Source organism: Garra rufa, chromosome 20 (genome assembly GCF_049309525.1).
Source record: "Garra rufa chromosome 20, GarRuf1.0, whole genome shotgun sequence".
NCBI classification, from domain to species: Eukaryota; Metazoa; Chordata; class Actinopteri; order Cypriniformes; family Cyprinidae; genus Garra; species Garra rufa.
This window is the reverse complement of record NC_133380.1, coordinates 29,101,075-29,116,063: the sequence shown is the minus strand read 5'-3', so window position 1 is coordinate 29,116,063 and position 14,989 is coordinate 29,101,075. Positions and strand designations below refer to the sequence as shown.

At 39.4% G+C, this 14,989-nt stretch overlaps 1 protein-coding gene across 1 annotated transcript; it reads left to right on the top strand.

The window, feature by feature from the left end:
• Positions 1-5,215: 5,215 nt before the first annotated feature.
• ift52 (intraflagellar transport 52 homolog (Chlamydomonas)) lies at positions 5,216-14,901 on the top strand. The gene is made up of 13 exons (XM_073825969.1): positions 5,216-5,773; positions 5,977-6,064; positions 6,159-6,288; positions 6,612-6,687; positions 6,789-6,860; positions 6,983-7,109; positions 7,202-7,285; positions 9,448-9,516; positions 10,302-10,456; positions 10,663-10,750; positions 13,606-13,714; positions 13,821-13,966; positions 14,248-14,901. Exons 1-13 carry the CDS (start codon positions 5,655-5,657, stop codon positions 14,290-14,292), a joined length of 1,308 nt encoding a protein of 435 aa, XP_073682070.1. The 5' UTR covers positions 5,216-5,654; the 3' UTR covers positions 14,293-14,901.
• The last annotated feature ends 88 nt before the right edge of the window (positions 14,902-14,989 follow it).

Sequence of the window (14,989 nt, the reverse complement as noted above, 5' to 3'; positions counted from 1 at the left end):
ACAAGGCTCCATCTTGCAAAGCTGATCTGTCAACCACTATTCAAGAAAGTTGGAACCAGCTTGATGAAGAATATTTTTTTTCATTAGTGAAGTCCATGCCCTAAAGAATTCAGGCCGTCATTGGCTGATGATTCCATAATTTTTCCTCAACATTGAATAATTCCAGCATGTTTTCCTGTAGTTGATTAACTTATTAAAATAGGCATTTTGCACCCGTATCTTAATTTTTTCTTCAATTGTTCATTTCTAACCTGCTGTCTGTGTGTTTTATTTATTTTTATTTTTTTTGAGGTGATAATGTAGATCCGCTCTGTCAGTGTCACTCATATGTCACGGTATAGGATAAAGACAACACGACAACGATGTACAAAAAAAAAATGTAACGTTTTTTTTTCTTTGCATTTTTTTAAAATGTACAGATGACAATGTTGTCAAAACGAGCCCTGTTCACACATGCTCTAAAATCACTCACTGCATTATGCATGCCAGGCCAGCCCAGTAGTTGGCGATATCAAACACTTCGCCCTGGCACACACCTTACGGTGCGTTCACACTGGCACGTAGCGAGCGGGGCGAAGCGAGCTCAATTCATTCATGTGGAAGTTGAGCGTAAACGGTCGCGTGGTGCATTTTGGGATTGGAAGCGGCGCGGAGAAAGCGTTGAGAGCAGCTGAGAGCGTCAAAAGGTTGGGCATTCCTCAACTTTATGCAAATCTCGAGCGCAAAACGCTGGGCGACAACCAATCGCTGTGAGAAGTAGGCAAGGCAACTATGACGCGTGTTACCAAAATAGTGGATTACTGAGCTGAAATCACATAGTATTGAAAAGTAAATGTACTTTGCATGTTTTCATTATATGCTACAGTTTATTTTGTGAACCGCCATTAAAAAAGACAAATGAAGTGCAAACAGGGTGCAAACATTGTTTTTCACAGGCATGCTCTGCTCTAAATTTGACAATCCCCAAAGCAGTGGCGTTGTAGCGTTGCCAGCGGCACTGAGCGCGGATTTGACGCTGTAGTGTGAACGCACCGTTAGGCCCCGATCACACCGAACGCGTTTTTGCAGTTGGAGGTGCCTCTTTTGAATGGTTTTCTGTTGGCAGTGAGCGTTCTGCGCGCTGCTTATGCGCCCCGCCTCACGTTTTTGCAGGAGCGCTCTGAGGCCTGAAGTTGAAAAAAAAAATCAACTCTGAGCGGAAAAACGCCCAACGTCATTCGCGTTCTTTTCCATTGTCCAATCGAATGAATGGAGAGGCGGGCCTTCTGTTGTGGTGACGAAAGTTTACCGTTGCTTAAAAAGTCCGGAGACTGCAAGAAATAGAGGAGAAACCTTTGGTGTCCATCGTGGGTAACCCGAAGCTGTATTATTTAGGGTTTCTGCTAATATGACAGTTTACTTAACAGCAAAAAACTTAGATTTTAGAGCGCTCGCGCTATAATCCTTTGATTTGACTGACAGGACAGCTGTTTTGGTCGTTGCTTAGCAACATAAAAAAACTGCAGCACACTGCTCTTTTATTTAAAGTCACCAAAAAAGGCAGTGCTGTGCGCCTCGCGTTTTTAGAACTAAAGACCCGTTCGGTTAGCCTGGCAAGCCAGACCCACATAAATGTAGGGTCTGGGCACTCTCCATAGACAGGGCTCAACCGGAGGGGTGGGATAAACGGTTGTCTTTCAAACTCCTCTCCACGCAATAGGATAGCGCTACATCAGAGACTTAGTCTGTCAGGTGACGTAGTCAGAGCGACGGAGATTTTTAACGAAAATCAGTGCACTGTGCAGTCTGTCAGCCAAATAATAGACATAGATGGGCACTAAACCTTTAAAAGTAAACAAAAACATGCACAGACAAATCCAAATTACACCCTGCTCTGATGTAGTATACGCAAACACCGGAAGGGGAAATCGGTGAAAAAGTCCAGGATGAGTTTGCGTTAGCAAACATAATCTTTTAGCTTTAAATGGGTTTGAACAACCAGGATAAGCGCAAGTAATTACCATTTTGAATAGCCGCTATATCCACAATCTCTGTGCACTGTGTGAACAATGAGTGTCGTATACACGCCACAGATCGCTTCCGGTGTTTGCGTATTCTACACCACAGCGCGTTCACATGTAACGAGCTCCTGCTCAGGACAGATGGACGTGGCTGTGTATCCAAAGTAAAAAATTATATAAATACTGTTCAGTTTTCCACGCGTAATTCACAGAACCAGGAATTCATGGCTGTATCCGAAATCGCCCCCTATACCCTCAAATAGGGCACTATTTGAGGGGACAGCCATTTTAAGTGGTGTTCGAAACCATAGTGGACATTCTCGAGTGCACTCATTCAATCCCACAATGCACCGCAAAAACGAGTGTACAACCGATGTACGCTCAACAGCTAGAGATAACCCATAATGCACTGTGAGAGTCGCACGCTGACTGAATTCCCGCGTCTCGCCAGACGATGGCGCCCGCAGCTGAATCATCATCCATCTGTTCATTTTACAACGCGCTCGTCCACTGCGTAATACAGCATACAACACAGGTACAAATTCGTTGTAAATTGATTATTAAATTGTTTAACCAGTGTTTATACACAAATTCCCTGACATAGTTCAAGATAAATCCTTTAATCTTACTACTAGAACTGTCCGTTTTAAATGATTGTTAAACAGTTAGCAATACTATGCAAAAGTGGCAGTCCTTCCGGTGCACTTAGTGTCCGAATTCACTCACTCGTTTTCATTCACTCCTTCAAGTGAACTGTAGAGTGGACTAATGTAGGGAATAGTGAATAGGGTATAGGGGGCGATTTCGGATACAGCCCATGTCTGACGGAACTTATGGTCGCAGGTCAGGCGTCATCATGTTAAGCCCGCCCACCGACTCGTGATTGGCCCGGTACATCTTGGATTTTTCGGAATTTTAAGTGAATTGAGAGTAACTAGACTGACCTTGGAAGCAAATGTAATTTGCTGCCGCTAGGGGCGCGTCTAGATTCTAGGCTACCGTTCGGTGTGATCGGGGCCATTCTTCAAAGCGGAAGTAAGCCTATGGGCGAGACTTAGCCACCACTAAAGGTAAATAACGAGAAGAATAACAACATGCAGTGAACTGTAAAACGAGTGCGTTCATAATTAAGATAATATATTAAAACAATATTGTAAGAGACACCAATTTGCAACATGAGCTGTTTTGTACAGCTAAAAATAGCTGGACATGGATAAAGGCCTTTCCACACTGAGCGCGATGTGAAAACGCGAGGCGAATCGTTGACGAATGATCAATTGAGATTGAACGTAGATTGAACATATGATATGAATATTGTATGCAATTTAGGGCTGTAACGATACGCGATATGAAACCGAAATCGCGACACTCAGATCCACGATCCTGTGTCGCGGTGTAATAAGGGAGAATCGCGACACACCCCGTGACTAACTTTCCAATCATGTGACGCCTGCCTGCAAAAGTTGAGCTAGTTTAAGAAGAACGTGAGGAAACATGGCAACCAACCCAGAGATTGCGGACCCTCCCTCCTCATTTAAGTCAGCAGTATGGCAACATTTCGGAGCTGTATGATCCATAAAATACGGAGAAAGGCTATTTATAAAGAAAAAAATCCAGAAAATGCGTGTAGTATAGCCTGCGCAGTAAAAATACAATTATGTGTAAAATGTCATAGTAAACTGTGTCTGACATGAAAACCACGCTAGTCATTGTCCCATAAAATGACAAATAGCAAATAACACATATAGTATTTTCATTACGTTTCATTTATTTTGTTTTTGTAAAGTAAAATGAGACCTTGTTGTTTGCAATACGTTTACCCCGAGACCGCGTCGCGAACACCAGCTCGACCGCAAAACACTTTCACTATGAGAGAAAGCGGCAGCCGCGCAGAGATTCCACCGCTTGACGCGTCCCATGTGAAATGGCTTTTAAACGGTCTTCAGACAGAGCGCGAACACAGGCAAGGGACCGTTTGAGAGCAGCGTCAGCGTGTACCGGATTGAGTCCAAAGAGCAAATACCCGTGCCTGTCACCCGCACTGCACCTGACAGATAAATATTATTCCACCGTTACGTCAGTTATAGCGGTTCACCCGTCGGGTTAGGACTCTGTTTCACACACACAAAGAATCTTGCATCCCTAGCAGGTTTAAAGAATTTGACATCTTGACAATTTTATCACTATCATGTTAAATTTAAAAAAAAATTCAGTGACAGACAGACCTTATCAGTTGTTAATTTTAATACAGAAGGTTTTTATTAAACCTTAAAATGTGACCTTGTAGAAAGCTATTGAAATTTGTTTATTTATTTTTTTAAATAAATCTGTTGTTTGATTTTCAGTTTCATATTTTAAAATATCGTGATACGTATCATATCGTGAACCCAATATCGGGATACGTATCGTTTCGTGACCTAGGCATATCGTTACACCCCTAGTATGCATGTATGAAACATCATATTAGGCATAAAACAGGATAACGCCTCCTAGTGGCCGATTTTTTTTTAATTTCTCACAGACCTCCAGAGCCATAAGTCAAACAGGCCCATCCAGTTTTGTTCCGATGAGCCTTCGTTAACCTCGCCTAATAGGTGTTCAAAGTTGATTGGCTGATGGCTGCCATGCTTTTCGAGATACGCCAGTGCCCTCATAGATTTGGATGGCACCTTGGATAAAGACATTGCATGCCAAATTTCAAGCTAATCAGACTCATGGGTGTGTAGTTACAGCCATTTTTCATTTTTTTTTTTTATGTTATAGCGCCGCCAAGTGGTCACTTTCAACAATTTTTGTAATTTGCTCAAAGATTGAGCTCATTCGTAAGTGTTTTGAGTTTGGTGATGATATTTATTCATTTATTCTATTCAAGATTTACAGCCATTTTAGAAAAAGCGGCGGACTACTTAGAACGTTTTGGCATCCTGACAATCGATTTTTTTTTTAACTTTTTGCCATGAGGGTCTCTTGATGATGCATGTCAGGTTTCATTTCCTTTGAGGAGTTTGAAATATATTATTCTCAACTTTTAAATATATATATATATATATATATATATATATATATATATATATATATATATATATATATATATAAGCCACATGACTTATGTCATTACCAGAGCCGTTGAGAAACTTTCTATATGGCTCTGTCATTACCACAGAGTTTGACGGAGTTGCTATGGAGGAAGCGCCCCTGGTTACGCTTGTGTTGTCCACAAATACCCACAATGCATCGCTCACGGCCACTACAATATGGTGAATTCCGCCGTAACTTTTATTCTTTTTTCATTGCTTAGAATCATTTACCTTTTTTACATAATGTAACGTTATAACTCTGCCGTAAAACGTTAGATTCTCTGCGTCAACAGGTTTGTGTTTGTGTAGCGAGAGTTATCAGCGTTAGCTTGTTAGCTTAGCCGCTCATAACGGTGCATGGCTAATGAACAATATTTACAGTTTTTGTATGTCTTGCAGTTGTCGTTCAACGTCGGGACTGAGGCGATAATGTACTGAAATTTTAAATACACCAACCTGTTTGGTAGAAGAAAACAGCGGCGAAAAAAATCGTGTTTTGTATATTAGAGACATTAATCTGTTCATCCATCGTCAGAGTTTGGATGTGTAAATAGCGTATTCTGATCCATATGCCAAGATGGAAAAAGAACAACGAAACATTGTTATTTTCAACGCATCCAAGCGGGAGCTCTTCACCTCAAACTCTGGATACAAGTCCTTGCAGAAGAAATTAAGAGCACAATGGAAGATTCAAAGGTGAAACCTTTTAAATGGCTCATGTAGACATGTTTACAGGTGTAAAGGAGATTTATTTACTACATGTGCCCATCTATATCACAAAATATCACTTTGGTGTGAATTATGCACTCATTTTGTTTCAGACAAAATAGCCATTAAAAATGAATTGTATAATGAATAAGGAGAACAGTTTGCATTACTAAACAGTACATGTTCTTCAGCATCAAAGAGGAGCTCACCTTGGAGAAACTCCAAGGGGTCAAGTTATGGATCACTGCTGGCCCTCGAGAAAAGTTCACTGCTGCCGAGGTGAGAATCTGTAGCAGAAATGTAGATGAGTTAAAACTGAAGCTGTCAGAAAATACAATTGTTTTTACCATGCTGTATTTGTTGTGTCATTCAGTTGGAGGTTCTCAAGCAGTATCTGGACAGTGGTGGAGGTCTTCTTGTGATGCTCGGAGAAGGAGGAGAAATGAAATATGACACTAATATCAACTTTCTTCTGGAAGAGTTTGGCATTATGGTTAACAATGGTGAGTGTTTATTGTTTTTCATGTCATCTGTACATCACAGAGTTACGAATTCACACAGAAGTTTTCTTGTTAATTCAGATATTTAAGATAAGTTATTTATTTAATGACTATAAAAACTAATATAATATTTTCCTTACACCTTGAATGTATTTGCGTGAATGCAACTTCTAACTTTTTATATACTAGTATCTTGTCATGAATATCATGATATTTTGTTATTAACAACATTTTTTCTTTGTTATGATAAATTTAGACATTTAAAATGTGTTCATCTTGAAAGATCTGTGTGCAAGTCTATGTTTTTAAAAATTTATGATTTTCAGATGCAGTAATAAGGAATGTCTATTACAAGTATTTCCATCCCAAAGAAGCACTTGTGTCCAATGGCGTTCTAAACAGGTCTGTGTCTTTCATGTGTATCAAAATGATTCACTGTGGATTTGTGTAGAGCCAATAAATCATACTATTCTAATGTAAATGATTTTATCTTTTTTTTTCAGAGAGATCAGTCGTGCAGCTGGTAAAGTGGTCACAGGGGTGATTGATGAAGAAAATACAGGGAACAATTCACAGTAAGCTTGAGTTTTTGTTCATGTTTATGTTGTTGTTAACATTAACAATGTTTGAGGTGTAACCATGCTAATACGGAGTGATTTTAGAAAGTATAACGAGTTCTTATTTGACATCTAAACAGGGCACTTACATTTGTATATCCTTACGGAGCCACATTAAATGTGATGAAGCCTGCGGTGGCCGTCCTGTCCGCTGGCTCTGTGTGTTTTCCGCTCAACAGGCCTGTTCTGGCCTTCCATCAGCCTAAGGTGTGTACAGTCAATCTGATTATCAGCTGAACCTAAGTTGTACCTGTGTAATATTCACTGCACCTTCTTCTGTGCTGATTGTTTGTATCAAGAATGCTGGCAAGTTGGCAGTTTTGGGCTCATGTCACATGTTCAGTGACCAGTACCTGGACAAGGAGGAGAATAGTAAAATAATGGTAAGGTATTCATTTGCTATTGCAAAACGTCACTATTACTGCTGATGAAAGTGTAGATTAAACACATTGTCCAGAATAGTGCTCTAATTTGCTGTTTGGATGAGTTGGCACTAGTTGCCTAAAGTCACAGCCAGTCTGCAGATTTTGGGCAATTTCACCGAAAAAATGCATAGTGTATGAAGGGCACAGATTTTTTAGTCTCATACTTTGATTACATCCGGTTGGATGAGATCAAACATACAGTATCTCACAAAAGTGAGAACACCCCTCACATTTCAGCAACCATTTTAGTATATCTTCTCAAGGGACAATACTATATAAATGAAACTTGGATATATTTTAGAGTAGTCAATGTGCAGCTTGTACAGCAGTATAGATTTACTGTCCTCTGAAAATTACTCAACATACAGCCATTATTGTCAAAATAACTGCCAACAAAAGTGAGTACACCCTAAGTGATAACAGCAGTATGTTGATTAACCAAAGCCACATATCCTATCCATCATGTTTATGTTTTTGTCTGCTTGACTGGACCATACAAAGTTGTGTATCTCTAAAATTAGGTGCTTTAAGTACAATTCTCTCATACTGACCACTGGATGTCTCATGGCAAATAACTCTCTGAGGATTCAGAGGTTCATTAACACCCTGAAACCGAGTTACACTACAGTGGTCAGGGTCATACAGAGGTTTTCCAAGATGGGTTCCATTCAGAACAGGCCTTGAAATGGTCGATCAACAAAGTTGAGCACTCGTTCTGTGCATCAGGTGCAGAACCAGGCTTCAAAAAACAGATGCATGAGTGCTGCCAGGTTGCTTTAAAGGTTGCAGAAGTAGAAGGTCAGCTTGTCAGTGCTCAGACCATGCACCACACACTGCAACAAGTCGGTTTGCATAGGCGTCGTCCCAGAAGGAAGCCTCATCTGAAGCTGGCTCACAAGAAAGCCCGCAAACAGTTTGCTGAAGACAGCCTGTCCAAGAGCATTAATTACTGGAACCATGTCCTGTGGTCTGATGAGACTATAAGATAAACTTGCTTGGCTCAGATGGTGTCCAGCATGTGTGGCGATGCCCTGGCGAGGAGTACCAAGAAAATTTTGTCTTGCCTACAGTCAAGCATGGTGGTGGTAGCATCATGGTCTGGGGCTGCATGAGTGCTGCGGTTCATTGAGGGGAAACATGGATTCCATTATGTACTGTACATTCTAAAGCAGAACAAAATGCCTTCCCACAAGAAACTAGGCAGAACGTCAGTTTTCCAACATGATAACGATCCCAAACACACCACCAAGATGACAACTGCCTTGCTGAGGAAGCTGAAGTTGAAGGTGATGGGGTGGCCAAGTATGTCTCCAGACCTGAACTTTATTAAGCACCTGTGGGGCATCTTCAAGCGTAAGGTGGAGAAGCACCATGTGTCTAACGTCCAGCATCTCCGTGAGGAGTAGAAGAGAATCCCAGGAACAGCCTGTGCAGCTCTGGTCAATTCCATGCCCAGGATGATTAAGGCAGTGCCAGATAAAAAAATATTGCTAACACAAAATATTGACACTTTGGACAAGTTCACTTAGGGTGTACTCACTTTTGTTGCCAGCTATTTTGACAATAATGGCTGTATGCTGAGTAATTTTCAGGGGACAATAAATCTATACTGCTATACAAGCTGCACATTGACTACTCTAAAATATATCCAAGTTTTATTTCTATAGCATTGTCCCTTGAGAAGATATACTAAAATGGTTGCTGAAATGTGAGATACTGTATTTTAAGCTGAGTGTGTAATGAATAGTGGTTGAAAATATGTTTCGATTTTAAAAGTTTTGTACTGTATTCAAACCTTTAGTTGGAAATTTGCAAACGTTAGATCTGCAAGATTGTAGCACTGCAGTAAAATGAAGTAGATTTATGTTTTTCATTTTGAATAATTTATATATGGAATTATGTTTTTTAAAAAGACACCAGAGAGTGTGATGTTATATTAACACTGTTGCATGTCTGTAGAAATTCTACATGCTCATAGTTATTTGTGGCAACGTCTTTAGTATTGTGATAGTAAGTTTTGCATGGGCAAGCAGTTCTCATATTTTCTTCATAAAATGTAAAAACTGAGTTATTGTTTTAGAATTTTATGTATTTTAATATATTCTAATTTTACATTCCAGGATGTTGTTTTCCAGTGGCTTACAACCGATAGCATTCCTCTCAACCAGATAGATGCAGAGGACCCAGAGGTGAGCGCTTACACTGCAAAAAATGATTTTCTTCCTTACTATTTTTGTCTTGTTTTCTAGTATAAATATCTAATAATTCTTGAATCAGGATGCATTTACTTGACAAGTAACATGACTTAATGACTTCAGAGTATGTCTTGTTTTATGTTTTTTTTTTTTTTTAGTTTTTACTTAAAACAAGCAAAAATATCTGCCAATGCAATCTTAAATCAAAGGCTAAACTAGGCTTATTTTTCCCCATATTCTGCCCCATTGGCAGATATTTTCGCTTGTTTTAAGCAAAAACTAACAAAATATGTTTTTTTTTTTTTTTTTCAGAAAACAAGACATAATATCTTAAGTAATTTGCTTGTACAGTAAATGCTTCCTGATTTAAGAATTTTTAGATATTTATACTAGAAAACAAGACAAAAATTCTAAGGTAGAAAATAATTGTTTGCAGTGTACACTAGTTAACTTTATAACCTAGTTCAGACTTCAGATAGTTCAGTAGGATTTGTTTAATGTTTTTTTTTTTATCATTATTACTCCAGTCTTCAGTGTCACATGATTCTTCAAAAAACATTCTAATTTGATGCTCAAGAAACATTTCTGATTATGTTGAAAACAGTTGTGCTGAAGAATAATTTTGTAGACATGTAAGTCTTTTTTTAGAATTATTTGAATGATAGAAAGTTGAAAAGAACAGCATTTATTTAAAATGTTTACTGTCACTTTTGATTGATTTAATGCATGTTAAGTGACATTCTTTTCAATGGGTACACTGTCTTAATTTTTTTTCTCAGATAACAGACTACACCATGCTGCCGGACACAGGGAGTCTGTCTGACCGTCTGAGGGTGTGTCTACAGGAGGGAGACGAGAACCCGCGAGATTTCACATCACTTTTTGACATGTCTTTGCTAAAGCTGCACACAAACACTCTTCCCTCTGTTCTGGAGTAAGAACTACCTTCTGTTGATTTTTCTTAAAGAGGCTTTCATGTTGTGTTCCGACAGAAATTGCACATTCAGTATGAATGTTTTAACTGTTCCTGTGTGCTTTAAAAACACAAGAGTTGGTAGAACCATCACTGTCACAAAGACATGAGTTTGTGTGCTTGGCTGTTGAAGTTATTAATAACTAATGTCATGTCTCTATTTTCAGTGCTTACAAGGAGCTCAATGTCAAACATGAACCTCTCCAGCTGATCACACCACAGTTCGAAACACCTCTGCCTCCACTGCAGCCTGCCGTGAGTCTGTTTCCAACCGCACATTAGCTGTAAACACGCTAGAGTTTGTTACTAAAAGACACCAAAGAAAAAATGTAACCAAAGATTTGTCCATTTCTAATGCAACTTTTCTATTCTGCTGATGTAACCAAGGCTGCATGGGTGAAGAAAAAAACAGTTTTAAACAATTATGTCATAGCGATCTTTTTACAATCCAATGGAATAGTGTTACAGTGATGGTGTATTGTTGAAGGCCAACCTCTAACACACAATGATAGTTCATTTCTGGGTACACACCTCACATTTCAGCAACCATTTTAATTAGTGGTGGGCCGTTATCGGCGTTAACGTGCTGCGTTAACGTAAGACTCTTATCGGGCGATAAAAAAAAAATATCGTTGTTAATCTATTCTCAAAGTTGGGTTGGGAGCTGGGTCTATACTACGCAAGCTATGATGACTTTCACCTTGATATTTTAGCGCGGATGTATACCTAGCCGAATTGCACTGTAGGGGGCGAGAACGAGTCTTCGAACCTGTGTGTATGCCTACTGTTAAATTACCACATCAAACGTGACGTGCTAACATGGATGCAGCTATGAAGCCGCTGGGTTTGCTTTAGGGCAGGGGTGTTGCTAGACCCTTTTTACTGGGGCACGTGCCCCAGTGAAAATCTGCTGTGCCCCAGTAAAATCTCAAATTTGAGTTATAATTTACTTTGATAATCCCAAAATGAAGACATTAAACTATATGCAACAACTGAATTGACGCTTCTAAAAGCAACGCAGTTTAACCGAAGACTATGCACGCAGATATCCATGCCCGTGCGTGTCTGTGTATTTAACTGCAACGTGCACGTCGTGCAGCCTTTTACGCAGAAGTACATGCAGTGAATAGTTGGTTACACAAGTTTGCATAGTTAATTGTGTTGTAAATGCAATTGTCAAGCAGTTTGTGATGCATTTTGGAAACAGGAGATGAGCCCCTGGTCTAATGTGCCACCTGGCTTGAAAAACCCATTCTCAAAGACTTACTTTTAGTCATTATTTGGATAGCACACATATTCTGAATGCCTTCGGCAGAATTCAAATTAGCCATTTTAATCTAGATTAATCTAGATTAATTCCAAGATTACAGTGAGATTAATCTAGATTAAAAAAAATAATCTATGCCCACCACTAATTTTAATATATCTTCTCAAGGGACAATACTATAGAAATGAAGCTTGGATATATTTTTGAGTAGTCAATGTGCAGCTTGTGTAGCAGTCTAGATTTACTGTCCTCTGAAAATTACTCAACATACGGCCAATATTGTCAAATAAGATGGCAACAAAAGTGATAACAGCAGTATGTTGTTTAACCATGCAAAGCCACATGTCCTATTCATCATGTTTGTTTTTGTCTGCTTGACAGGACCATACAAAGTTGTGTATCTTGTATTAGAGCAGTTAAAATTAAGTGCTTTAAGTACAATTCTCTCATACTGACCACTGGATGTTCAACATGGCATCTCATGGCAAAGACCTCTCTGAGGATTTGAGAATTAGAATTGTTGCTCTCCACAAAGATGGCCAAGGCTATTAGAGGTTCAGTAACACCCTGAAACCGAGTTACACTACAGTGGTCAGGGTCATACAGAGTTTTTCCAAGATGGGCTCCATTCAGAACAGGCCTTGCAATGGTTGATCAACAAAGTTGAGCACTCGTTCTGTGCGTCAGGTGCAGAACCTGCCTTCAAAAAACAGATGCATGAGTGCTGCCAGCATTACTTTAAAGGTTGCAGAAGTAGAAGGTCAGCTTGTCAGTGCTCAGACCATACGCCACACACTGCAACAAGTCGGTTTGCATAGGCGTCATCTGAAGCTGGCTCACTAGAAAGTCTGCAAACAGTTTGCTGACGACAACCTGTCCAAAAGCATGAATTATTAGAACCATGTCCTGTGGCCTGATGAGACTATAAGATAAACTTGTTTGGCTCAGATGGTGTCCAGCATGTGTGGCGATGCCCTGGTGAGGAGTACCAAGAAAACTGTGTTGTGCCTACAGTCAAGCATGGTGGTGGTAGCATCATGGTCTGGGGCTGCATGAGTGCTGCTGGTACTGGGGTTGCAGTTCATTGAGGAAAACATGGAGTACATTCTGAAGCAGAACATGATGCCTTCCCTCCAGAAACTAGGCCGAACAGCAGTTTTCCAACGTTGGACACCACCAAGATGACAACTGCCTTGCTGAGGAGGCTGACAGTGAAGGTGATGGGGTGGCCAAGTATGTCTCCAGACCTGAACCCTATTAAGCACCTGTGGGGCATCTTCAATCGTAAGGTGGAGAAGCACCATGTGTCTAACATCCAGCAGCTCTGTGAGGTGTGGAAGAAGATCTCACCAACAACCTGTGCAGCTTTGGTTAATTTCATGCCCAGGATGATTAAAGTAGTGCCAGATAACAATGGTCCTAACACAATATATTGACACTTTGGACAAGTTCACTTAGGGTGTACTCACTTTTGTTTCCAGCTATTTTGACAATAATGGCTGTATGTTGAGTAAGTTTCAGGGGACAATAAATCTATACTGCTAAACAAGCTGCACATTGACTACTCTAAAATATATCCAAGTTTCATTTCTATAATATTGTCCCTTGAGAAGATATACTAAAATGGTGGCTGAAAGTAAGGGGTGTACTCACTTTTGTGACATACTGTACATATACAAAAATGTCATCCTCTGATCTATCAAATTTTTTAATTAATTTTTGCCTTGATTTTCCTCCATTATTCCCTGCTAAATAGTCAATGTTGTTCACAAATAGATTGCTTGCTTGTTTATGGTTCTGTTTGTAGATGATCTGTTTCACTGAGGCTTTGTTTTGTGTTTAGGTCTTTCAGCCAGCCTTTAGGGACCTTCCACCACCCATGCTTGACCTTTTTGACCTTGATGAGACCTTTTCTTCTGAGAAAGTGAGGCTTGCTCAGCTCTCAAATAAATGTGAGTCTTTGCAATTCATTCAAATGCTCAGAGTTATAATACTGTCATTGTTTCTGGTTTGAGTGGTTGATGATTGATTAGTAATGTATGTGTCGTCTTCTCTAAGGTACCGATGATGATCTGGAGTTTTATGTACGTAAATGTGGAGACATTCTAGGAGTGAAAGGGAATTTAGATAAGGACAAAAGAGATGCCAAGCACATACTGGAACACGTCTTCTTCCAGGTGGTGGAGTTTAAGAAGCTCAATGAAGTAAGTTGAACACATAAACATTTCCATGTTTTATACTTTAGATGAAAACCTGACTAACATAATCAGTAAGAACTACTTTTGATTTGATACTTATATAGTGCTTTGTTGGCGATTTGTGCTTACAAACTCTATAAACAATCATCTTGGAGATTCTGCCTAAAATCTCTTTTTGTGTTTGACGGAAGACAGAGACAACGTGGTTTGAACAACACGGGTGAGTAAATGGGCAATTTTTGTGCCGAAACGTTACTCTAAAACTGTGACTTCCCTCTTTCCTTCAGGAGCATGATATTGACACCACAGAAGCAAGGTTCAACATGTATTGAAGCAGGAAGGCCATGGATCTCTGGAGTTTGCAGCAAGGACTTTTTTGTTGATATATGCGTGTATATACACAGTATAGACACTCAAACTGCAAAGAAACCATATGCGCTTTACTTCAGAACTTTAACTATGAATTTCTCAGGCATATGCTTTAAAGAATTCACTACATTTCTTGTAACAATGAGGTTTTTTTTCAATCAATAGTTTATTTCTGTTGGAGCATTTGTATACATGCACGTTGCGATTTATATTCAGGATTATACACTGCTTTTTGTCAATATACAAAAAAAAAATATATTGGCATTGAATGAAAAAGGTTGGATTCTCATTTGTTTCATGATGCAGGATATCCAGAGAGTATTGTATACACTTACTATGTGACCGTAAGACAAAACCAGTCTTACGTAGCACTGGAATATTTGTAGCAACAGCAAAAAACACATTGTATATAAAGTAAAAATCATGTTCCATGAAGCTATTTTGTAAACTTCCTACCATAAATATCAAAACTTAATTTCTGATTAGTAATGTACATTGCGAAGAATTTTATTTGGACAACTTTAAAGGCTTTAAACTTTAAAGGTGATTTTCTGTCAATGACCTGCTGTTTAGCTCAAACCATAATTAAACAAATGATCAAGCTAACAGGGTCTTCAGGCTCACTAGAAACCTCCAGGCAAGTGTGTTGGAGCTAAAATC